The sequence below is a fragment of the Musa acuminata genome, chromosome BXJ2-10 (genome assembly GCF_036884655.1).
Source record: "Musa acuminata AAA Group cultivar baxijiao chromosome BXJ2-10, Cavendish_Baxijiao_AAA, whole genome shotgun sequence".
NCBI classification, from domain to species: Eukaryota; Viridiplantae; Streptophyta; class Magnoliopsida; order Zingiberales; family Musaceae; genus Musa; species Musa acuminata.
The window spans coordinates 20471803-20497001 of record NC_088347.1 but is presented as its reverse complement, the minus strand read 5'-3'; the positions used below and the strand labels follow the sequence as shown (position 1 = coordinate 20497001).

Here is a 25199-nt window from a genome sequence, read left to right as displayed (position 1 = left end):
GGAACAAAAAACCACACTAAGAGGCAAATATTTCCTATGGTTGACGGAAATGTTACTTGTTTGACTTTAACATCTCAAATTAATGCCGCCTTCATCTCCACTCATCTAAATTTGTCACAGTGCATGACGAGGTTCGATGCCTTTCTTATCAACCAGTTCGTGCCACTCAAACTCGATAAGCTCTTCCAACAAGAATGCAGAACCCAATCAGATGACTTGCAAGCTAAACCCGAGTTCAAGAATGGCAGCAGCAGTTGCCATCGAGATCTTGATTGCAGCAACCGAAATGGTCTCACCGTGTTCCTACCTCGGTTGACTTTCAACACCAAGTGCACATGGTATTCTTGGATTTCTTCTCCTTTGACGGATCGAAGAACCCGTTTTCTAGTGCCTACTTGTCTTCTAAAAATGCCAAACCCAAGAATCCAAAAGCAGAAATGCTAATAAAATACAGCATTCTCTCACATGCATGCACCTGAGGGAGTGTTCCCTCGTAAATCTCGGGCTGTGTTTGCTTCGTCCTTCATCCTTCAGCCACCAACACAAACACCTTCACACGAACCCTATAAATATCAGCAGTCCATTCATCAAGCTCTCCAACACCTCCACCGAGTGTATTGGTTTCAGTAGAGGCTGCGGTGCTTTCATGGCTCAGCTCAGGAGCTTCATCGTTCTCCTCCTCGTGGTCGTCTTCGACGACCTTGTGTCGTATGGGGAAGCAGCATACAACATTGCCGATTACGGCGCCAAGTCAGATGGCCGGACCGACTCGACCAAGTCGCTGCTCGCTGCATGGGAAGCGGCCTGCGGCTCGGCGGGGTCGGCCACCATGTACGTGCCGGCCGGGGACTTCTTGGTCGGCCAAGCCACCTTCGCTGGCCCATGCAGCAGCAGCAAGATCACCGTCCAGATCGACGGGACGCTCGTCTCGCCGTCCGATCTCGGCGGGGCTGGCGACTGGCTCGTGTTCCACCACGTCGAGGGCGTGTCGGTGTACGGCGGGACCGTCGACGGCCGCGGATCCTCCCTCTGGGCCTGCAAGGCCGCCGGACGTAGCTGCGCCGCCGGAGCCTCGGTGAGCTAATCATGTTACACTCGCAATCTACTTCGAATGATAAATGATAAAGATGAATCGATCGTCTTCTGCCTATGCAGTCGCTAACGTTCAGGAACTCGAAGGACATCACGATCAGCGGGCTGACATCGACGGACAGCGAGCTATACCACATCGTGATCGACGGCTGCGATGGCGTGACAGTGCAGAACGTCAAGATCACGGCACCGGGGAACAGCCCCAACACCGACGGCATCCACGTCCAAGGGTCGAGCCACGTGACGATTACCGGGGCCAGCATCAAGACCGGCGACGACTGCATCTCCGTCGGGCCCGGCACCACTAACCTGTGGATCGAACAGGTGGCGTGCGGCCCAGGCCACGGCATAAGGTAAATAAGCACTGCAAGCAGAAACCAGTGTACCATTAGCTGAGACGAAGCTGACCTGATGCGGTGGCCACAGCATCGGGAGCCTGGGGAAGGAGTACGACGAGGAGGGGGTGGAGAACGTGACGGTGAACACGGCGGTGTTCACGGGGACGGAGAATGGGCTGCGGATAAAGACATGGGGGAGGCCGAGCCAGGGGTTCGTGAAGGGGGTGGTGTTCGAGCACGCCGTGATGCAGAACGTCCAAAACCCCATCATCATCGACCAGAACTACTGCCCCGGCGACAGAGGATGCCCCGACCAGGTGAGTTGACCATCGCTATCGCCATCGCCATCGCCATCACCTACCTCTGCATATGTTTCATCAGTTGAAGAAAAAAGGAAATAAGAGAGGAACAACGACGACATGAGTCGTGTTAAGCTAACCGTCTTTCCCCACAGAGTTCCGGCGTCAGGATCAGTGGCGTGACGTACAATGACATTCATGGATCGTCTGCATCGGAAGTGGCGGTCAACTTCGACTGCAGCGCCAGCAACCCCTGCACCGGAATCGGGTTACAGGACATCAAGCTCACCTACGGGAACACGGCGGCGGAATCATCCTGTAAGCACGCCGATGGCACCGCCTCCGGCTTCGTCGTGCCGCCAAGTTGTCTATGATGGCGAACTCCGGTTGCAGCATTACCACGCAGCTCATACATAACAGTTGTAGCACTACATGTAGACGACTCAGACACAGATGGCTACTTGGATGACATAATTTAATGCATACATCAATATATATGCTCACTTGTTCACCAAAATTACAATATCTGATGTTAAAGGAAGGCTTCAGATTAAGCAGCACAGAAAATATTCTCCTATAAAAGAAAAAAAAGCAAAAAAAAAGGAGGGTACATTAAGCTCGGATTCGGCATCTAATTGTTTCTGAAGCATACTCCTGGATCCACAGTAGAAGAAATCTGAAATTAAGGTTAAACAGTTTGCATTAAACCAATATGAGCTTGCCAAATCATCGTAAGACCTCACCAATTAGCAAGACATTAACATGTAAATTCTAAGAAAATGCATGTCGTAAGACTTCAAAAGGAAAATGTGTTGAGGCAATGCCCGGAGTAAACATCAGACTATTGTAAACATAGACCATGAAAATGCATCTGTCGATGCATTGGTCGTCTAAACATTTACAGCGCTGAGGCTTCAAAAGGAAAAAGAAGATTTTGGGCCACCATTTATACTAACAAAAAATATATAAATAGTTGATGGATGTACTCTCACCTATTTGTGGACAAAAAATGAATCAACCTCATTGCTTTTTGTATTCTAATATGTATAAATAGGAGAGGAAACATTTAATGTATTGAAGCATTTTTCATTTCAATAAAGCTTTTTCGGTAATTGTTTATCTTCTATTCTTTTCATCACTTGTGCCACGAAACTAATGCGAAAGATGGGCACGATAGATAAATACTAATTCATCAAGCTTTTCAACTTTTGTCAGTTCCCTTCATTCCCGTCATTTAATTTATTAGTGAGGATTTTGTTTAAAACCGAGGTTAAAACTTTAAAACCATATTCAAGACAGAGGTTTTCAACCGAGAATTACAGCAATTTGAACCAGAAATCACAAATGATATATAAAGTTTCGCAAGGTACACATCTATCTTGTTTTTTAATGTTTCAGCAGTGCTAGTATTTTAGCAGTTATTTTTCAAATCAAAAAGTTGTTTCGTGTATAATCACAAATCGTAAGTTATCACTTGTTATTTAACAAAAAAAAAAAAAAAACTCTGAAACAGAGTTGAAGACGTACATGTCAGAATTTGATGTAAAAGGAGACGACTGCATTCATTAATCGAGCTAATACATGGATTTCAAAAGTATCCCTTTAAACTAATATTTATAAGGCCTATCACATGTCCAGACACACGTCTCATTGCATGTGGAACACCGTTTTTGACTTGAAATAATTGTTAGAACATGCCTAGCACTCATCCTCGTCTACTACTACATAAGAAGCAAAAAAATCTAAAATGGAAACAATTAAAGGTCTACTACAGACAATTGAAAATAAAAACAAATTGTGTAACTGCTTACAATAAAAAAAAAAGCATTAACAAGCGCTATCTGTTCAGAATTACTTTTCGTGGGATTTCATGGAATAATGAGTGTTCAAAAATAAATATCACAAGCCATTTTAGCAACCTATACATATGTTAGCTTGAGAGCACATATAAATTGTTATGTTTCTCTGTTTATCTTTTTTTATTACAGTATATTAATTTTGTTTAGAAAAAATTTCTAGTGTAACCCTGTAACTTCATGAAATATCCTATGAATGTAAAATTGTATATATTATATATATATCCTTACAAAGTCAAAAACCATGTTACTGTACCACTGCCCTTGAATTACTCGGTCAGTATGAGACTTAAAGAGTGTTAAGGCTGGATTAATGCTGGTGAAAGAGTAGGTAACCAAGAGTTAAATTGGCAAAAAAAAATGCTCCTGCATGGTGAAATGTTGACCTGTTGCAAGGTTACAACTACTTTTATCTACCGATGAAAAAGAAGAAAAACCCCGGTCAACACTGTGTTTTATTTATATGAAAGACTAACAGTAGATCATGTGGATTATGAAATAAGCAAATAGTACCTTTGTTTCAAAAATTGATTGTCCTATTGGACGGACAAAAATATTTACATCACAACGAAGTGAACCTTCCTGCATATTTCCAATGCTTATTCCAAGATACCTAACCAGCCTCTCTATCTCTGTAGCATATTCTGCAACCGCAAGTCCACTCCTCATATCGGGCTCAGAGACAATCTCCAGTAAAGGCACCCCTGCCCTATTCAGATCCACCTACCAAAACAGCCTCATAAAGCATTTGATATCACCATGCATATATCATGTTAGCAAACTACAAATAGTTCCAAGTATAATAAGAGAAACTGACCTGGGAATTCTGGTAGCCCATAAATTCAGTCCATAGTGGGCTTGGGCAGCCCACAGCTCACCTCCTCTTAACCTAACCCTAATTAACATTAGGAGAAATATGGAGACTGTGTTTTGGAAGCAGAAAAAGACATAAATAGGGCAGCAACGTGGGAGAAGAGAACATCCATGAGATTTCAAAGAAAACGAGTAAAACAAGGTAGAAAAGGAAGAGAAAGAAAGGGAAGAAGACAAGGACAACGCACAGAGGTTGTTCTCAATCATCTAGTAGTATTCTATCTTAGGTTAGATCAAATCTACAGTAGACTCTTGCTGTGATTACTTGGGGAGGTTTTAGATATTGTGGGCAGTGACGTGATCCTTGTATCCCAGTTATTCTCTTGAGATTGTTGCTAGGGTTTAGGGCAAGATATTGAGATTTGTATATTCATTATTCTCATAGTGGATTATCTCTTGTTTGCCCCGTGGTTTTTACCCTTCACATTGGAGGGGTTTTCCACGTATATCTTGGTGTTCTGTTTGATAATGCTTCCATTTAATTCCGTTGCGTATTATAGTTTTCTAGTATTTGTTCATATACAAAGGTTATTCCTGTTTATATCCCCATTAATTGGTATTAGAGCAGGAGGTTTTGGTGATTTAATTTTTATATTTGAACATGGAGGCCAGTAATGTTTCTCGTATGATTAGTTTGAATGGAAACAATTGGATGATATGGAAACCAAGAATGGAAGATCTCTTGTATTTCAAAGATTTGTATGGACCTTTACAGGGGGATAGTGCAAAACCGACAACTATGACAGATGATGAGTGGGAGAGGTTAGATAAAAAAAAATTGGGTTTATTAGACAGTGGCTTGATGATAGTGTCTTTCACTATGTTTCTACTGAAATATCTACATATTCTCTTTGGAAAAACTTGGAAAGTCTCTATTAAAGAAAAACAACTGGCAACAAAGCTTTTTTGATCTGAAAACTTGTGAACCTAAAATATAGAGAGGGTGCTTCTATTGCTGAGCATTTGAATGAAATGCAGAGTATTACTAACCAGTTATCCTCTATGAAAATATCTCTTGATGATGAGTTGCAGGCATTGTTACTTCTCAGTTCATTACCAGAAAGTTGGGAGACACTGGTGGTTTCCCTCAGTAATTCTGCGCGAGATGGTGTTGTCACTATGAGTCAAGTAACAAGCAGTTTGTTGAATGAGGAGTTGAGAAGAAAGACTTCGGCAACATCTCAGAATGATTCACAGACACTTATCTCAGAGAACAGATGAAGGTCAAAGTCTAGAAGTAGTTCACGCATGGGTAGAAGCAAGTCAAGATCAAGAAAAGATATTGTTTGCTATAATTGTGGTGAGAAAGGACATTACAAGAACTAATGTAAACAACCTAAGAAGAGCAAGAAGAAGGGAAAAGAAATGGAGTCTATAGAGTCTAAAGATAATATCATAGCTATAATGCAGGGTGGTGATTATTTGATTTTGTCTCCTTCTGATGATATTTTTTCTTGTGTGTGTCAGGATCTTGAGTGGGTGATTGACACAGGTGCTTCTTATCATGCTACACCACGGAGAGAGTTTTTTGCTACATACAGGTCTGAAAATTTCGGTGTTGTCAAGATGGGCAACTATGACACAACAAACATCATAGGCATGGGTGATATCCATTTAAAGACCAACCTTGACTGCAAGTTGGTGCTTAAGGATATGAGGCATGTGATTGACTTAAGGCTGAATTTTATTTCAGTTGGAAGACTAGATGATGAAGACTATGAAAGTTGATTTCACAAAGGACAATGGAAGCTCAGTAAGGGTTCTCTTGTTATAGCTAATGGAAAGAAATGTCATACTTTGTACAGGTTACAGGCTAAAGCTTATGGTGAGCAGTTAAATGCTACAGAGAAAGACTTCAGTATGGAGTTGTGGCATAGGCGATTGTGATATATGAGCGAGATGGGGCTACAAGCTCTTTCCAAGAGAGAGGTATTACCAGACCTCAGAGGTATACATCTGAACCCTTGTATTGATTGTTTGGCTGGTAAACAACATAGAGTTTTATTTGCTAGTGCTGCTTTATCTAGAAAAATGCATGCCTTAGACCGTGTTTATACAGATGTATGTGGTCCTTTGAGGACAAAAACTCCTAGTGAATCTGTTGATGTTCTTGGTATAAGTGGTGCACTTTATTTTGTCACTTTTATAGATGATTTTTTAAGAAAAGTTTGGGCCTATGCTTTGAAGACTAAAGATCATGTGATTAATGTCTTCAAAGAGTTTTATGCCAGGGTTGAAAGGAAGGCAGAAAGGAAATTGAAATGCATAAGATCAGATAATGGTAGTGAGTATACAGGATTGTTTAATGGCTATTGCAGGTCACATGGGATCCAACATGAGATGACAGTTCCTGGTACACCTCAGCATAATGCAATTGCAAAGAGGATGTAGCGCACCATCATGGAAAAGATTAGATGTATGCTTTCACAGGTCAAGCTACCCAAAAGGTTTTGGGATGAGGCTTTGAGGACTACAGTTGATGTGATCAACTTATCACTATGTACAGCCCTAGATGGTGATGTTACAGAGCATGTATGGTCAAGGAAAGATGTTTCCTACAAGTATTTGAGAGTGTTTGGTTGTCGTGCATTTGCACATATTCCAGATAATGAGAGGTCCAAGCTGGATGGTAAGACTAAATAATGTATTTTCTTGGTTACTCATATGATCATTTTGGTTACAGGCTTTGGGATCCAGAAAAGCAGAAGGTGTTCAGAAGCCGAGATGTAGTCTTCTTTGAGGATCAAACCTTTGAAGATTTGAAGAAGACACCAGCCAATACTTCTGTAGAAGGATTAGCAGATTGTGACCTAGTTATTCCTCTAGTATATCACGATGATGAGGGAGATGTGCAGGAAGATAGTGTAGAGCCTGATATTGATATACCTACAGGACATGTTGAGCAAGAAGTAGGAGAGCAAGTTCCAACAGAACCTCAGTTAAGAATATCTTCTAGACAATGTCAACCTTCCAGAAGATACTCTACAGATTAGTATGTGATGCTTACTGATGCAGGTGAACCAGAGAGTTACCAGGAAGCATTTGAAAGTGAGAAGAAAGAGAAGTGGTTACTTGCTATGCAGGAAGAGATGGATGCTCTTCAGAAGAACCACACTTATGATTTGGTGCTGCTACCAAATGGAATGAAGGCCTTAAAGAACAAGTGGGTTTTTAGGTTGAAGACTCAAGAATATTGTTCTCAACCGAAGTACATGTTGGGAAATCATGGGGGGCGACATCATATGAGGTTGAGCTGTTTGGTCAAAAGAAATGTATTGACTCTGAAGAGATTTTCTCTCTTGTTGTTAAAATGTCTTCTATTCGTGTTGCTCTTGGTATTGCTGTTAGACAGGACTTTGAGGTTGAGCTGTTAGATGTGAGAAAATCTCTTTAGCAACAAGAAGGCTTCAAAGTCAAAGGTAAAGATAATTTTGTCTGCAAGTTGAAGAAGAGCTTGTATGGGCTAAAGCAAGCTCCAAGATAGTGGTACAGAAAGTTTGATTCATTTATGATAGAAAATGGATACAAAAAAATGGCTTTAGATCATTGTGTATAGATCATTGTGTATACATCAAATGGTTTGGTGAGGATTTTATTATTCTCTTACTTTATGTTGATGATATCTTTTCTTGATCTTGACTTGCTTCTACCCATACGTGAACTGCTTCTAGACTTTGACATTCCTCTGTTCTCTGAGATAAGTGCCTGTGAATCATTCTGAGATGTAGCCGAACTCTTTCTTCTTAACAAACTGCTTGTTACTTGACTCATAGTGACAATACCATCTGGCGCAGAATTACTGAGGGCAACCACCAGTGTCTCCCAACTTTCTGGTAATGAACTAAGAAGTAACAACGCCTGCAACTCATCATCAAGAGACATTTTCATAGAGGATAACTGATTAGTAATATTTTGCATTTCATTCAAATGTTCAGCAATAGAAGCACCTTCTCTATATTTTAGGTTCACAAGTTTTCTGATCAAAAAAGCTTTGTTGCCGGTTGTTTTTCTTTTACAGAGACTTTCCAACTTTTTCCAAAGAGAATATGCAGAAAGTTTAGTAGAAACATGGTGAAAGACACTATCATCAAGCCATTTCGAATAAATCTAATTGTTTTTCGATCTAACATCTTCCACTCATCATCTGTCATAGTTGTGGGTATTGCACTATCCCCCTGCAAAGGTCCATACAAATCTTTACAGTACAAGAGATCTTCTATTCTTGGTTTCCACATCATCCAATTATTTCCATTCAAACTAATCATGCAAGAAACATTATTGGCCTAATGCTCAAATACAAAAATTAAATCACCAAAACCCCTTTTTGCTCTGATACCAGTTGATAGGGATATAAACAAGAATAACCTTTGTATATGAACAAATACTAGAAGACCATAATACGCAGCGGAATTAAATGGAAGCACAATCAAACAGAACACTAAGATATACGTGGAAAACCCCTCCAATGTGAAGGGTAAAAACCACGGGGCAAACTAGAGATAATCCACTATGAGAATAATGAATATACAAATCTCAATCTCTTGCCCTAAACTCTAGCAATAATCTCAAGAGAACAACTGGGATACAAGGATCACGTCACTGCCCACAATATCTAAAACCTCTATAAGTAATCACAACAAGAGTCTACTGTAGATTTGATCTAACCTGAGATAGAACACTGCTAGATGATTTAGAATAGTCTCTCTGCGTTGTCCTTGTCTTCTTCTCTTTCTTTCTCTTCCTTTTTTGCCTTGTTTTTCTCCTTTTCTTTGGAATCTCGTGGTTGTTTTCTTCTCCCATGTTGCTGCCCTATTTATGTCTTTTCCTGCCTCCAAAACGTAGCCACCACCCCCCCTAATGTTAATTAGGGTTAGGTTAAAAGGGGGGTGAGCTGTGGGCTGCCCAAGCTCACTGTGGGCCGAATTTGTGGGCTACCAGCCCAACAGCTTGAACTGATGCCCAACAGCTTGTACTGATGCCTCTTTCAAAGTGCTAGTGGTGCTCTTTGCTTGGGCAATGATGCGAGTCTTTGAAGCTTACAATGTGCAAAAAAGAGCACAACCGGTCCTGATGAACAAAACTGATTGGTTGAGGAAAATATGGTTGGTTCTAAATCCTCCATGATATATCAAAGCCATCATCACCCCTTGATCACTAGATATATTTAGCCCACCACCAATAAAAAGCTTCAAGCAAGCATCCCACCTAAAGAAAGCAAGAAAAATATGAGAAAATTCTAAGCAAGAGAATAGCTTCAGAAAAATGCCATATACATAGAAGAATCCCTCTATGTTATATATGTGTTTAATATAAAATCGAAGAATAGATTGTGAAAGAGATGAATTTTATTCATTGAGGTAATAAGTGTTTATACAAGTTTTGATAGAGAGATTTTCGTCGATTAATCACTCAAATCACACATTAGTTATTCAAATATACGATTGATCCTTAATTATAAATTGATCGAGGATATAAGGAAGCATTAATGCTATTCAATGTGTGCCTTTGTCATGATCTTCTATCATGCTCTCGTAAGATTGAGCTTCTATGAAGGATGTTAATATTGGACGAATGAAATTGAATATCTTATGGGCGAGAGACTTTGTTGAGGAAGTCTACTAATTGAGTATCTCGTGGGCGAGAGACTTTTTGATAGCACACATGTATCATGATTTATAAAAGAATGAGATGGTAAATGATGATATCATGCAAAATTGTGAATGACAATTAAGCCAAGAAAGGAACATTTCCTATGGTTTACGGAAATGTTACTTCTTTGACTTTAACATTTGGTGGCTTGTGACTTTGGGGTATACCGATTAACCAAGGAACAAAAAACCACACTAAGAGGCAAATATTTCGTATGGTTGACAGAAATGTTACTTCTTTGACTTTAACATCTCAAATTAATGCCGCCTTCATCTCCACTCATCTAAATTTGTCACAGTGCATGACGAGGTTCGATGCCTTTCTTATCAACCAGTTCGTGCCACTCAAACTCGATTAGCTCTTCCAACAAGAATGCAGAACCCAATCAGATGACTTGCAAGCTAAACCCGAGTTCAAGAATGGCAGCAGCAGTTGCCATCGAGATCTTGATTGCAGCAACCGAAATGGTCTCACCGTGTTCCTACCTCGGTTGACTTTCAACACCAAGTGCACATGGTATTCTTGGATTTCTTCTCCTTTGACGGATCGAAGAACCCGTTTTCTAGTGCCTACTTGTCTTCTAAAAATGCCAAACCCAAGAATCCAAAAGCAGAAATGCTAATAAAATACAGCATTCTCTCACATGCATGCACCTGAGGGAGTGTTCCCTCGTAAATCTCGGGCTGTGTTTGCTTCGTCCTTCATCCTTCAGCCACCAACACAAACACCTTCACACGAACCCTATAAATATCAGCAGTCCATTCATCAAGCTCTCCAACACCTCCACCGAGTGTATTGGTTTCAGTAGAGGCTGCGGTGCTTTCATGGCTCAGCTCAGGAGCTTCATCGTTCTCCTCCTCGTGGTCGTCTTCGACGACCTTGTGTCGTATGGGGAAGCAGCATACAACATTGCCGATTACGGCGCCAAGTCAGATGGCCGGACCGACTCGACCAAGTCGCTGCTCGCTGCATGGGAAGCGGCCTGCGGCTCGGCGGGGTCGGCCACCATGTACGTGCCGGCCGGGGACTTCTTGGTCGGCCAAGCCACCTTCGCTGGCCCATGCAGCAGCAGCAAGATCACCGTCCAGATCGACGGGACGCTCGTCTCGCCGTCCGATCTCGGAGGGGCTGGCGACTGGCTCGTGTTCCACCACGTCGAGGGCGTGTCGGTGTACGGCGGGACCGTCGACGGCCGCGGATCCTCCCTCTGGGCCTGCAAGGCCGCCGGACGTAGCTGCGCCGCCGGAGCCTCGGTGAGCTAATCATGTTACACTCGCAATCTACTTCGAATGATAAATGATAAAGATGAATCGATCGTCTTCTGCCTATGCAGTCGCTAACGTTCAGGAACTCGAAGGACATCACGATCAGCGGGCTGACATCGACGGACAGCGAGCTATACCACATCGTGATCGACGGCTGCGATGGCGTGACAGTGCAGAACGTCAAGATCACGGCACCGGGGAACAGCCCCAACACCGACGGCATCCACGTCCAAGGGTCGAGCCACGTGACGATTACCGGGGCCAGCATCAAGACCGGCGACGACTGCATCTCCGTCGGGCCCGGCACCACTAACCTGTGGATCGAACAGGTGGCGTGCGGCCCAGGCCACGGCATAAGGTAAATAAGCACTGCAAGCAGAAACCAGTGTACCATTAGCTGAGTCGAAGCTGACCTGATGCGGTGGCCACAGCATCGGGAGCCTGGGGAAGGAGTACGACGAGGAGGGGGTGGAGAACGTGACGGTGAACACGGCGGTGTTCACGGGGACGGAGAATGGGCTGCGGATAAAGACATGGGGGAGGCCGAGCCAGGGGTTCGTGAAGGGGGTGGTGTTCGAGCACGCCGTGATGCAGAACGTCCAAAACCCCATCATCATCGACCAGAACTACTGCCCCGGCGACAGAGGATGCCCCGACCAGGTGAGTTGACCATCGCTATCGCCATCGCCATCGCCATCACCTACCTCTGCATATGTTTCATCAGTTGAAGAAAAAAGGAAATAAGAGAGGAACAACGACGACATGAGTCGTGTTAAGCTAACCGTCTTTCCCCACAGAGTTCCGGCGTCAGGATCAGTGGCGTGACGTACAATGACATTCATGGATCGTCTGCATCGGAAGTGGCGGTCAACTTCGACTGCAGCGCCAGCAACCCCTGCACCGGAATCGGGTTACAGGACATCAAGCTCACCTACGGGAACACGGCGGCGGAATCATCCTGTAAGCACGCCGATGGCACCGCCTCCGGCTTCGTCGTGCCGCCAAGTTGTCTATGATGGCGAACTCCGGTTGCAGCATTACCACGCAGCTCATACATAACAGTTGTAGCACTACATGTAGACGACTCAGACACAGATGGCTACTTGGATGACATAATTTAATGCATACATCAATATATATGCTCACTTGTTCACCAAAATTACAATATCTGATGTTAAAGGAAGGCTTCAGATTAAGCAGCACAGAAAATATTCTCCTATAAAAGCAAAAAAAGCAAAAAAAAAGGAGGGTACATTAAGCTCGGATTCGGCATCTAATTGTTTCTGAAGCATACTCCTGGATCCACAGTAGAAGAAATCTGAAATTAAGGTTAAACAGTTTGCATTAAACCAATATGAGCTTGCCAAATCATCGTAAGACCTCATCAATTAGCAAGACATTAACATGTAAATTCTAAGAAAATGTATGTCGTAAGACTTCAAAAGGAAAACGTGTCGAGGCAATGCCCGGAGTAAACATCAGACTATTGTAAACATAGACCATGAAAATGCATCTGTCGATGCATTGGTCGTCTAAACATTTACAGCGCTGAGGCTTCAAAAGGAAAAAGAAGATTTTGGGCCACCATTTATACTAACAAAATAGATATAAATAGTTGATGGATGTACTCTCACCTATTTGTGGACAAAAAATGAATCAACCTCGTTGCTTTTTGTATTCTAATATATATAAATAGGAGAGGAAACATTTAATGTATTGAAGTATTTTTCATTTCAATAAAGCTTCTTCAGTAATTGTTCTTATCTTCTATTCTTTTCATCACTTGTGCCACGAAACTAATGCGAGAAGATGGGCACGACAGATAAATACTAATTCATCTAGCTTTTCAACTTTTGTCAGTTCCCTTCATTTAATTTATCAGCGAGGATTTTGTTCAAAACCGAGGTTAAAACTTTAAAACCACATTCAACCGAGAATTACAGCAATTTTAACCAGAAATCACAAATGATATACAAAGTTTTGCAAGGTACACATCTATCTTGTTTTTTAATGTTTCAGCAGTGCTAGTATTTTAGCAGTTATTTTTCAAATCAAAAAGTTGTTTCGTGTATAATCACAAATCGTAAGTTATCACTTATTATTTAACAAAAAAAAAAAAAAACTCTTAAACAAAGTTGAAGACGTACATGTCAGAATTTGATGTAAAAGGAGATGGCTGCATGCATTAATCGAGCTAATACATGGATTTCAAAAGTATCCCTTTAAACCAATATTTATAAGGCCTATCACATGTCCAGACACACGTCTCATTGCATGTGGAACATCGTTTTTGACTTGAAATAATTGTTAGAACATGCCTAGCACTCATCCTCGTCTACTACTACATAAGAAACAAAAAAATCTAAAATGGAAACAATTAAAGGTCTACTACAGACAATTGAAAATAAAAACAAATTGTGTAACTGCTTACAATAAATAAAAAAAAGCATTAACAAGCGCTATCTGTTCAGAATTACTTTTCGTGGGATTTCAGGGAATAATGAGGGTTCAAAAATAAATATCACAAGCCATTTTAGTAACCTATACATATGTTAGCATGTAAGCACATATAAATTGTTATGTGTCTCTGTTTATCTTTCTTTATTACAGTATATTAATTTTGTTTAGAAAAAATTTGTAGTGTAACCCTGTAACTTTATGAAATATCCTATATACCCATGTAAAATTGCATGTATTATATATATCCCTACAAAGTCAAAAACCATGTTACTGTACCACTGCCCTTGAATTACTCGGTCAGTGTGAGACTTAAAAGAGTGTTAAGGCTGGATTAATGCTGGTGAAAGAGTAGGTAACCAGTATTAAACTAACAGGAGTTAAATTGGCAAAAAAAAAATGCTCCTGCATGGTGAAATGTTGACCTGTTGCAAGGTTACAACTACTTTTATCTACCGATGAAAGAGAAGAAAAACCCCGGTCAACACTAGATGACAAGGACTTTGTGTTTTATTTATATGAAAGACTAATAGTAGACCATGTGGATTATGAAATAAGCAAATAGCACCTTTGTTCCAAAATTTGATTGTCCTACTAGACGGACAAAAATATTTACATCACAACGAAGTGAACCTTCCTGCATATTTCCAATGCTTATTCCAAGATACCTAACCAGCCTCTCTATCTCTACAACATATTCTACAGCCTCAAGTCCACTCCTCATATCGGGCTTAGAGACAATCTCCAGTAAAGGCACCCCTGCCCTATTCAGATCCACCTACCAAAACAACCTGGGAATAACTCCCCATTTCTGAGTAAATTAGTTTTCCTGCATCTTCTTCCATATGAACTCTAGTTATGAAGATCCAAATCAATGAACCCTTTAATTGCTATCGGGATATCAAATTGTGATATTTGGTATCCTTTAGGGAGAATCTTGGAGGTCATGGACAATCTGTAGTTGAGTGCAAGGCCAAGTTTCATAGCAAATTCAATGACCCTGGATTCAAAACTAGTAGAGTACCAGGATGTCCCATGCAGACAGGATAAACAGTAGTGTTTGGTTATGATCCATAGAGGTAAGGGCAGCTGCAGAATGCTTTGGTAAGGGTTAATAGTTGCACATGGGTCTCTATACCAATAATAGTTTCATATCCATGAATTTTTTGTTCTATACTTGTTTTAGTTGTCGTTTGTGATGGGGATATAAACAGAAATCACTTTTGTATATGAACAAATACTAGAGGACCATAATACACAGCGGAATTAAATGAAAACACAATCAAACAGAACACCAAGATATACGTGGAAAACCCCTCCAATGTGAAGGGTAAAAACCACAGGGCAAACTAGAGATAATCCACTATGAGAATAATGAATATATAAATCTCAATCTCTTGCCCTAAACCCTAGCAACAATCTCAAGAGAAAAATTGGGATACAAGGATCACGTCACTGCCCACAATATCTAAAACCTCCCCAAGTAATCACAACAAGAGTCTACTATATATTTGATCTAACCTAAGATATAACACTACTAGATGATTGAGAACAGCCTCTCTGCGTTGTCCTTGTCTTCTTCCCTTTCTTTCTCTTCCTTTTCTGCCTTGTTTTTCTCCTTTTCTTTGGAATCTCGTGGTTGTTTCCTTCTCCCACGTTGCTGCCCTATTTATGCCTCCAAAACGTAGCCACCACCCCCCCTAATGTTAATTAGGGTTAGGTTAAAAGGGGGGTGAGCTGTGGGCTACCCAAGCCTACTATGGGCTGAATTTGTGGGCTGCCAGCCTAACAACCTCCCCCTTCAGCCCATAAGGGAGGATGTCCCATGACTCCTCAATGTGACGCCATGCCGACCAGTTGTGGGCATATCTCATGTCTTTCTTTTGGTAAAGTTTTTGTCAACAAGTCTACTCCATTTTCATCTGTGTGAATTTTCTGAAACTGCAACTGCTTCTCTTCAAATACATTTCGAATCCGGTGGTATCTGACATCTATATGCTTTGACTTATAATGAAACATTGGGTTCTTATACAAATGGATGGCACTCTGGCTGTCACAATGCACCACATACTTTTTCTGTTTCTGCCCCAATTTTTGAAAGAATTCTTTCATCCATAACATTTCTTTGCATACATCTGTAGCAGCAATATATTCTGCTTCTATGGTAGAGAGAGCAATACACCTTTGCAACTTGGATTGCCATAACACAGCTCCCCCTACAAAAGTAAGTACATAACCTGAAGTAGACTTTCTCGTATCTATATCTCTTGCCATATCTGCATCTGTGTAACCTATCAACACATGTGGTCCATCTCCAAAGCTTAAACAAATCTTAGAGCTCCCTTTGAGATATCTAAAAATCCACTTCACTGCTGCCCAGTGCTCTTTGGTTGGATTTGTAAGAAATCTGCTAGTAACACCCACTGCATATGCGATGTCTGGCCTCGTACATATCATTGCATACATTAAACTTCCAACTACTGAAGCATAAGGAACCTTCTGCATTTTCTCATTCTCCTCATCACTCGATGGACTCTATTTTGAGCACAACTTTAAGTGACCTGTAAGAGGAGAACCAACTGGTTTTGCATTGCTCATACTGAATCTTTCCAATATCTTCTCGATATATTTCTCCTGTGACAACCAAATCTTCTTATTTTTCCTGTTACGGGAAATATGCATATCTAGTATTTGCTTTGCTGGCCCCATGTCTTTCATTGCAAAAGACTCATTCAGTTCCTTCTTCAACCTGTCAATTTTAGACATATTTTTCCCAAGAATAAGCATATCATCAACATAAACTAAGAGAATAATAAAATCCTCACCAAACCATTTGATGTATACACAATGATCTAAAGCCGTTTTTTGTATCCATTTTCTATCATAAATGAATCAAACTTTATGTACCACTGTCTTGGAGCTTGCGTTAGCCCATACAAGCTCTTCTTCAACTTGTAGACAAAATTATCTTTACCTTTGATTTTGAAGCCTTTTGTTTGCTCCATATAAATTTCCTCCTCCGAATCACCATGAAGGAATGTTGTCTTCACATCTAACTGCTTAACCTCCAAGTCCTGTCTAGCAGTAATACCAAGAACAACACGAATAGAAGACATTTTAACAATAGGAGAGAAAATCTCTTCAAAGTCAATACCTTTCTTTTGACCAAAGCCTTTCACAATCAATCTAGCTTTGTACTTCGGTTGAGAACAATATTCTTGAGTCTTCAACCTAAAAACCCACTTGTTCTTCAAGGCCTTCATTCCATTTGGTAGTAGCACCAAATCATAAGTGTGGTTCTTTTGAAGAACATCCATCTCTTCCTGCATAGCAAGTAACCATTTCTCTTTCTGCTCACTTTCAACTGCTTCTTGGTAACTCTCTGGTTCACCTGCATCAGTAAGCATCACATACTCATCTGTAGAGTATCTTCTGGAAGGTTGATGTTGTCTAGAAGATCTTCTCAATTGAGGTTCTGTTGGAACTTGCTCAACATGTTCTGTAGGTAGATCAATATCAAGCTCTACACTATCTTCCTGCACATCTCCCCCATCACCGTGATATACTAAAGGAATAACTAGGTCACAATCTGCTAATCCTTCTGTAGAAGTCTTGGCCGGTGTCTTATTCTTCAAATCTTCAAAGGTTTGATCCTCAAAGAAGACTACATCTCTGCTTCTAAACACCTTCTGCTTTTCTGGATCCCAAAGCCTATAACCAAAATGATCATGTGAGTAGCCAAGAAAAATACATTGTTTAGTCTTACCATCCAGCTTGGACCTCTCATTGTCTGGAATATGTGCAAATGCGCGATAACCAAACACTCTTAAATGCTTGTAGGAAACATCTTTCCCTGACCATACATGCTCTGCAATATCACCATCTAGGGCTATACATGGTGATAAGTTGATCACATCAACTGCAGTCCTCAAAGCCTCATCCCAGAACCTTTTGGGTAGCTTGGCCTGTGAAAGCATACATATGATCTTTTCCATGATGGTGCGGTTCATCCTGTCTGCAATTGCATAATGCTGAGGTGTACCAGGAACTGTCATCTCATGTTGGATCCCATGCGACCTGCAATAGTCATTAAACAATCCTGTATACTCACCACCATTATCTGATCTTATGCATTTCAATTTCCTTTTTATCTCCCTTTCAACCCTAGCATAAAACTCTTTGAAGACATTAATCACATGATCTTTAGTCTTCAAAGCATAGGCCCAAACTTTTCTGAAAAAATCATCTATAAAAGTGACAAAATAAAGTGCACTACTTATACCAAGAATATTAACAGATCCACTAAAAGTTTTTATTCTCAAAGGACCACATACATCTGTATAAACACGGTCTAAGGCATGCATTTTTCTAGACAACGCAGCACTAGCAAATGAAACTCTATGTTGTTTACCTGCTAAACAATCATTACAAGGGTTCAGATGTATACCTCTGAGGTCTGGTAATACCTCTCTCTTAGAAAGAGCTTGCAGACCCTTCTCGCTCATGTGTCCCAATCGCCTATGCCACAACTCCATGCTGAAGTCTTTTTCTGTAGTATTTAACTGCTCACCATAAGCTTAAGCCTGCAACTTGTACAAAGTATGACATTTCCTTCCATTAGTTATAACAAGAGAACCCTTACTGATCTTCCATTGCCCTTTGTGAAATCTGCTATCATAGTCTTCATCATCTATCCTTCCAACTGAAATTAGATTCAGCCTCAAGTCACCACATGCCTCACATCTTTAAGCACCAACTTGCAGCCAAGGTTGGTCTTTAAATGGATATCACCCATGCCTATGATGTCTGCTGTACCATAGTTGCCCTTCTTGACAACACCAAAGTTTCCAGACCTATATGTAGCAAAAAACTCTCTCCGTAGTGTAGTATGATAAGAAGCACCTGTGTCAATCACCCACTCAAGATCCTGACACACACAAGAAAAAATATCATCAGAAGGAGATAAAATCAAATAATCACCAGCGTAGTTATGATATTATCTTTTGAATCTATAGACTCCACTTCTTTTCCCTTTTTCTTGCTCTTCTTAGGTTCCTTACATTGGTTCTTGTAATGTCCTTTCTCACCACAATTATAGCAAAAATATCTTTTCTTGATCTTGACTTGCTTCTACCTATGCGTGAATTGCTTCTAGACTTTGGCCTTCCTCTGTTCTCTGAGATAAGTGCCTGTGAATCATTCTGAGATATAGCCGAACTCTTTCTTCTCAACAAACTGCTTGTTACTTGACTCATAGTGACAATACCATCTGGCGCAGAATTACTGAGGGAAACCACCAGTGTCTCCCAACTTTCTAGTAATGAACTGAGAAGTAACAACGCCTGCAACTCATCATCAAGAGACATTTTCATAGAGGATAACTGATTAGTAATATTTTGCATTTCATTCAAATGTTCAGCAATAGAAGCACCTTCTCTATATTTTAGGTTCACAAGTTTTCTGATCAAAAAAGCTTTGTTGCCAGTTGTTTTTCTTTTACAGAGACTTTCCAACTTTTTACAAAGAGAATATGTAGAAATTTCAGTAGAAACATGGTGAAAGACACTATCATCAAGCCATTTCGAATAAATCTAATTGTTTTTTGATCTAACATCTTCCACTCATCATCTGTCATAGTTGTGGGTATTGCACTATCCCCTACAAAGGTCCATACAAATCTTTACAGTACAAGAGATCTTCCATTCTTGGTTTTCATATCATCTAATTATTTCTATTCAAACTAATCATGCAAGAAACATTACTGGGCTAATGTTCAAATACAAAAATTAAATCACCAAAACCCCTTTTTGCTCTGATACTAGTTGATAGGGATATAAACAAGAATAACCTTTGTATATGAACAAATACTAGAAGACCATAATACGCATCGGAATTAAATGGAAGCACAATCAAACAGAACACTAAGATATACATGGAAAACCCCTCCAATGTGATGGGTAAAAACCACGGGGCAAACTAGAGATAATCCACTATGAGAATAATGAATATACAAATCTCAATCTCTTGCCATAAACTCTAGCAATAATCTCAAGAGAACAACTGGGATACAAGGATCACGTCACTGCCCACAATATCTAAAACCTCCCCAAGTAATCACAGCAAGAGTCTACTGTAGATTTGATCTAACCTGAGATAGAACACTACTAGATGATTTAGAATAGCCTCTCTGTGTTGTCCTTGTCTTCTTCCCTTTCTTTCTCTTCCTTTTTTGTCTTGTTTTTCTCTTTTTCTTTGGAATCTCGTGGTTGTTTCCTTCTCCCACGTTGCTGTCCTATTTATGCCTTTTTCTGCCTCCAAAACGTAGCCACCACCCCCCCCTAATATTAATTAGGGTTAGGTTAAAAGGAGGGTGAGCTGTGGGCTGCCCAAGCTCACTGTGGGCCGAATTTGTGGGCTGCCAGCCCAACAGCTTGAACTGATGCCTCTTTCATAGTGCTAGTGGTGCTCTCTGCTTGGGCATTGATGCGAGTCTTTGAAGCTTACAATGTGCGAAAAAGAGCACTACTGGTCTTGATGAACAAAGCTGATTGGTTGAGGAAAATATGGTTGGTTCTAATTCCTCCATGATATATCAAAGCCATCATCACCCCTTGATCGCCCGATATATTTATCCCACCACCAACAAAAAGCTTCAAGCAAGCATCCCACCTAAAGAAAGCAAGAAAAATCTGAGAAAATTCTAAGCAAGAGAATAGCTTCAGAAAAATGCCAAGCATCCCTCTATGTTATATATGTGTTTAATATAGAATCGAAGAATAGATTGTGAAAGAGATTGAATTTTATTAGTTGAGGTAATTAGTGTTTATACAAGTTTTGATCGAGAGATTTTCGTCGATTAATCACTCAAATCACACATCAGTTATTCAAATATACGATTGATCCTTAATTATAGATTGATCGAGGATATAAGGAAGCATGGATGCTATTCAATGTGTGCCTTTGTCATGATCTTCTATCATGCTCTCGTAAGATTGAGCTTCTATGAAGGATGTTAATATTTGACCAATGAAATTGAATATCTTATGGGCGAGAGACTTTGTTGAGGAAGTCTACTAATTGAATATCTCGTGGGCGAGAGACTTTTTGATAGCACACATGTATCATGATTTATAAAAGAATGAGATGGTAAATGATGATATCATGCAAAATTGTGAATGACAATTAAGCCAAGAAAGGAACATTTCCTATGGTTTACGGAAATGTTACTTCTTTGACTTTAACATTTGGTGGCTTGTGACTTTGGGGTATACCGATTAACCAAGGAACAAAAAACCACACTAAGAGGCAAATATTATCTTCTATTCTTTTCATCACTTGTGCCACGAAACTAATGCGAGAAGATGGGCACGACAGATAAATACTAATTCATCAAGCTTTTCAACTTTTGTCAGTTCCCTTCATTTAATTTATCAGCGAGGATTTCGTTCAAAACCGAGGTTAAAACTTTAAAACCATATTCAAGACAGAGGTTTTCAACCGAGAATTACAGCAATTTGAACCAGAAATCACAAATGATATACAAAGTTTCGCAAGGTACACATCTATCTTGTTTTTTAATGTTTCAGCAGTGCTAGTATTTTAGCAGTTATTTTTCAAATCAAAAAGTTGTTTCGTGTATAATCACAAATCGTAAGTTATCACTTGTTATTTAACAAAAAAAAAAAAACTCTTAAACAGAGTTGAAGACGTACATGTCAGAATTTGATGTAAAAGGAGACGGCTGCATGCATTAATCGAGCTAATACATGGATTTCAAAAGTATCCCTTTAAACCAATATTTATAAGGCCTATCACATGTCCAGACACACGTCTCATTGCATGTGGAACACTGTTTTTGACTTGAAATAATTGTTAGAACATGCCTAGCACTCATCCTCGTCTACTACTACATAAGAAGCAAAAAAATCTAAAATGGAAACAATTAAAGGTCTACTACAGACAATTGAAAATAAAAATAAATTGTGTAACTGCTTACAATAAAAAAAAAAAGCATTAACAAGCGCTATCTATTCAGAATTACTTTTCATGGGATTTCATGGAATAATGAGGGTTCAAAAATAAATATCACAAGCCATTTTAGTAACCTATACATATGTTAGCATGTAAGCACATATAAATTGTTATGTGTCTCTGTTTATCTTTCTTTATTATAGTATATTAATTTTGTTTAGAAAAAATTTGTAGTGTAACCCTGTAACTTTATGAAATATCCTATATACCCATGTAAAATTGCATGTATTATATATATTTCTACAAAGTCAAAAACCATGTTACTGTACCACTGCCCTTGAATTACTCGGTCAGTGTGAGACTTAAAAGAGTGTTAAGGCTGGATTAATGCTGGTGAAAGAGTAGGTAACCAGTATTAAAATAACAGGAGTTAAATTGGTAAAAAAAAATGCTCCTGCATGGTGAAATGTTGACCTGTTGCAAGGTTACAACTACTTTTATCTATCGATGAAAGAGAAGAAAAACCCCGGTCAACACTAGATGACAAGGACTCAGAGTTTTATTTATATGAAAGACTAATAGTAGACCATGTGGATTATGAAATAAGCAAATAGCACCTTTGTTCCAAAATTTGATTGTCCTACTAGACGGACAAAAATATTTACATCACAACGAAGTGAACCTTCCTGCATATTTCCAATGCTTATTCCAAGATACCTAACCAGCCTCTCTATCTCTACAACATATTCTACAGCCTCAAGTCCACTCCTCATATCGGGCTTAGAGACAATCTCCAGTAAAGACACCCCTGCCCTATTCAGATCCACCTGCCAAAACAACCCCACAAAGCATTTGATATCACCATGCAAATATCATGTTAGCAAACTACAAATAGTTTAAGTATAACAAGAGAAACTGACCTGGGAATAACTCCCCATTTCTGAGTAAATTAGTTTTCCTGCATCTTCTTCCATATGAACTCTAGTTATGAAGATCCAAATCAATGAACCCTTTAATTGCTATCGGGATGTCAAATTGTGATATTTGGTATCCTTTAGGGAGAATCTTGGAGGTCATGGACAATCTGTAGTTGAGTGCAAGGCCAAGTTTCATAGCAAATTCAATGACCTTGGAGTTCAAAACTGGTAGAGTACCAGGATGTCCCATGCAGACAGGACAAACAGTAGTGTTTGGTTATGATCCATAGAGGTAAGGGCTGTTGCAGAGTGCTTTGGTAAGGGTTAATAGTTGCACATGGGTCTCTATACCAATAATAGTTTCATATCTATGAATTTTTTGTTCTACACTTGTTTTAGTTATCGTTTGTGATGGGGATATAAACAGGAATAACCTTTGTATATGAACAAATACTAGAAGACCATAATACACAGCGGAATTAAATGAAAACACAATCAAACAGAACACCAAGATATACGTGGAAAACCCCTCCAATGTGAAGGGTAAAAACCACAGGGCAAACTAGAGATAATCCACTATGAGAATAATGAATATATAAATCTCAATCTCTTGCCCTAAACCCTAGCAACAATCTCAAGAGAACAACTGGGATACAAGGATCACGTCACTGCCCACAATATCTAAAACCTCCCCAAGTAATCACAACAAGAGTCTACTATAGATTTGATCTAACCTAATATATAACACTATTAGATGATTGAGAACAGCCTCTCTGCGTTGTCCTTGTCTTCTTCCATTTCTTTCTCTTCCTTTTATGCCTTGTTTGTCTCCTTTTCTTTGGAATCTCGTGGTTGTTTCCTTCTCCCACGTTGCTGCCCTATTTATGCCTTTTTCTGCCTCCAAAACATAGCCACCACCCCCCCCTAATGTTAATTAGGGTTAGGTTAAAAGGGGGGTGAGCTGTGGGCTACCCAAGCCCACTATGGGCTGAATTTGTGGGCTGCCAGCCTAACAACCTCCCCCTTCAGCCCATAAGGGAGGATGTCCCATGACTCCTCAATGTGACGCCATGCTGACCTGTTGTAGGCATATCTCCTGTCCTTCTGAAACTGCAACTGCTTCTCTTCAAATACATCTCGAATCCTGTGGTATCTGACATCTATATGCTTTGACTTAGAATGAAATATTGGGTTTTACACAAATGAATGGCACTCTGGCTATCACAATGCACCACATACTTTTTCTATTTCAGCCCCAATTTTTGTAAGAATTCTTTCATCCATAACATTTCTTTGCATACATCTGTAGCAGCAATATATTCTGCTTCTATGGTAGAGAGAACAATACACCTTTGCAACTTGGATTGCCATGACACAGCTCCCCCTATAAAAGTAAGTACATAACCTGAAGTAGACTTTCTCGTATCTATATCTCTTGCCATATCTGCATCTGTGTAACCTGTCAACACATGTGGTCCATCTCCAAAGCTTAAACAAATCTTAGAGCTCCCTTTGAGATATTTAAAAATCCACTTCACTGCTGCCCAGTGCTCTTTGCTTGGATTTGCAAGAAATCTGCTAGTAACACCCACTGCATATGCGATGTCTGGCCTCGTACATACCATTGCATACATTAAACTTCCAACTGCTGAAGCATAAGGAACCTTCTGCATTTTCTCCTTCTCCTCATCACTCGATGGACTCTATTCTGAGCACAACTTGAAGTGACCTGTAAGAGGAGAACCAACTGGTTTTGCATTGCTCATACTGAATCTTTCCAATATCTTCTCGATATATTTCTCCTGTGACAACCAAATCTTCTTATTTTTCCTATTAAGGGAAATATGCATACCTAGTATTTGCTTTGCTGGCCCTATGTCTTTCATTGCAAAAGACTCATTCAGTTCCTTCTTTAACCTGTCAATTTTAGACATATTTTTCCCAAGAATAAGCATATCATCAACATAAACTAAGAGAATAATAAAATACTCACCAAACCATTTGATGTATACACAATAATCTAAAGCCATTTTTTGTATCCATTTTCTATCATAAATGAATCAAATTTTATGTACCACTGTCTTGGAGCTTGCTTTAGCCCATACAAGCTCTTCTTCAACTTGCAGACAAAATTATCTTTACCTTTGTCTTTGAAGCCTTTTGGTTGCTCCATATAAATTTCCTCCTCCGAATCACCATGAAGGAAAGCTGTCTTCATATCTAACTACTTAACCTCCAAGTCCTGTCTAGCAGCAATACCAAGAGCAACACGAATAGAAGACATTAAAACACCAGGAGAGAAAATCTCTTCAAAGTCAATACCTTTCTTTTGACCAAAGCCTTTCACAATCAATCTAGCTTTTTACTGCTAGTCATAGGTGCCCAGCAAGCCAATCACGTGAGTGATGGCACGTGTGACTTGATACAGAATCTTTTTGCTTATTATATTTTGGCGTATATCACTTTATAACTATTGCATAAA

The 25199-nt window shown here is 39.9% G+C and overlaps 2 protein-coding genes across 2 annotated transcripts; both read left to right on the top strand.

The window, feature by feature from the left end:
• The first annotated feature begins 401 nt into the window (after positions 1-401).
• Positions 402-2296, top strand: LOC135624298 (polygalacturonase-like). Its single transcript, XM_065127761.1, has 4 exons — positions 402-1075; positions 1156-1445; positions 1519-1747; positions 1885-2296. The coding sequence occupies exons 1-4, from the start codon at positions 470-472 to the stop codon at positions 2101-2103; spliced, it is 1344 nt and encodes a 447-aa protein (XP_064983833.1). The 5' UTR covers positions 402-469; the 3' UTR covers positions 2104-2296.
• Positions 2297-10680: 8384 nt separating this feature from the next.
• LOC135624358 (polygalacturonase-like) lies at positions 10681-12686 on the top strand. The gene is made up of 4 exons (XM_065127869.1): positions 10681-11360; positions 11441-11730; positions 11804-12032; positions 12170-12686. Exons 1-4 carry the CDS (start codon positions 10755-10757, stop codon positions 12386-12388), a joined length of 1344 nt encoding a protein of 447 aa, XP_064983941.1. The 5' UTR covers positions 10681-10754; the 3' UTR covers positions 12389-12686.
• Positions 12687-25199: the final 12513 nt, after the last annotated feature.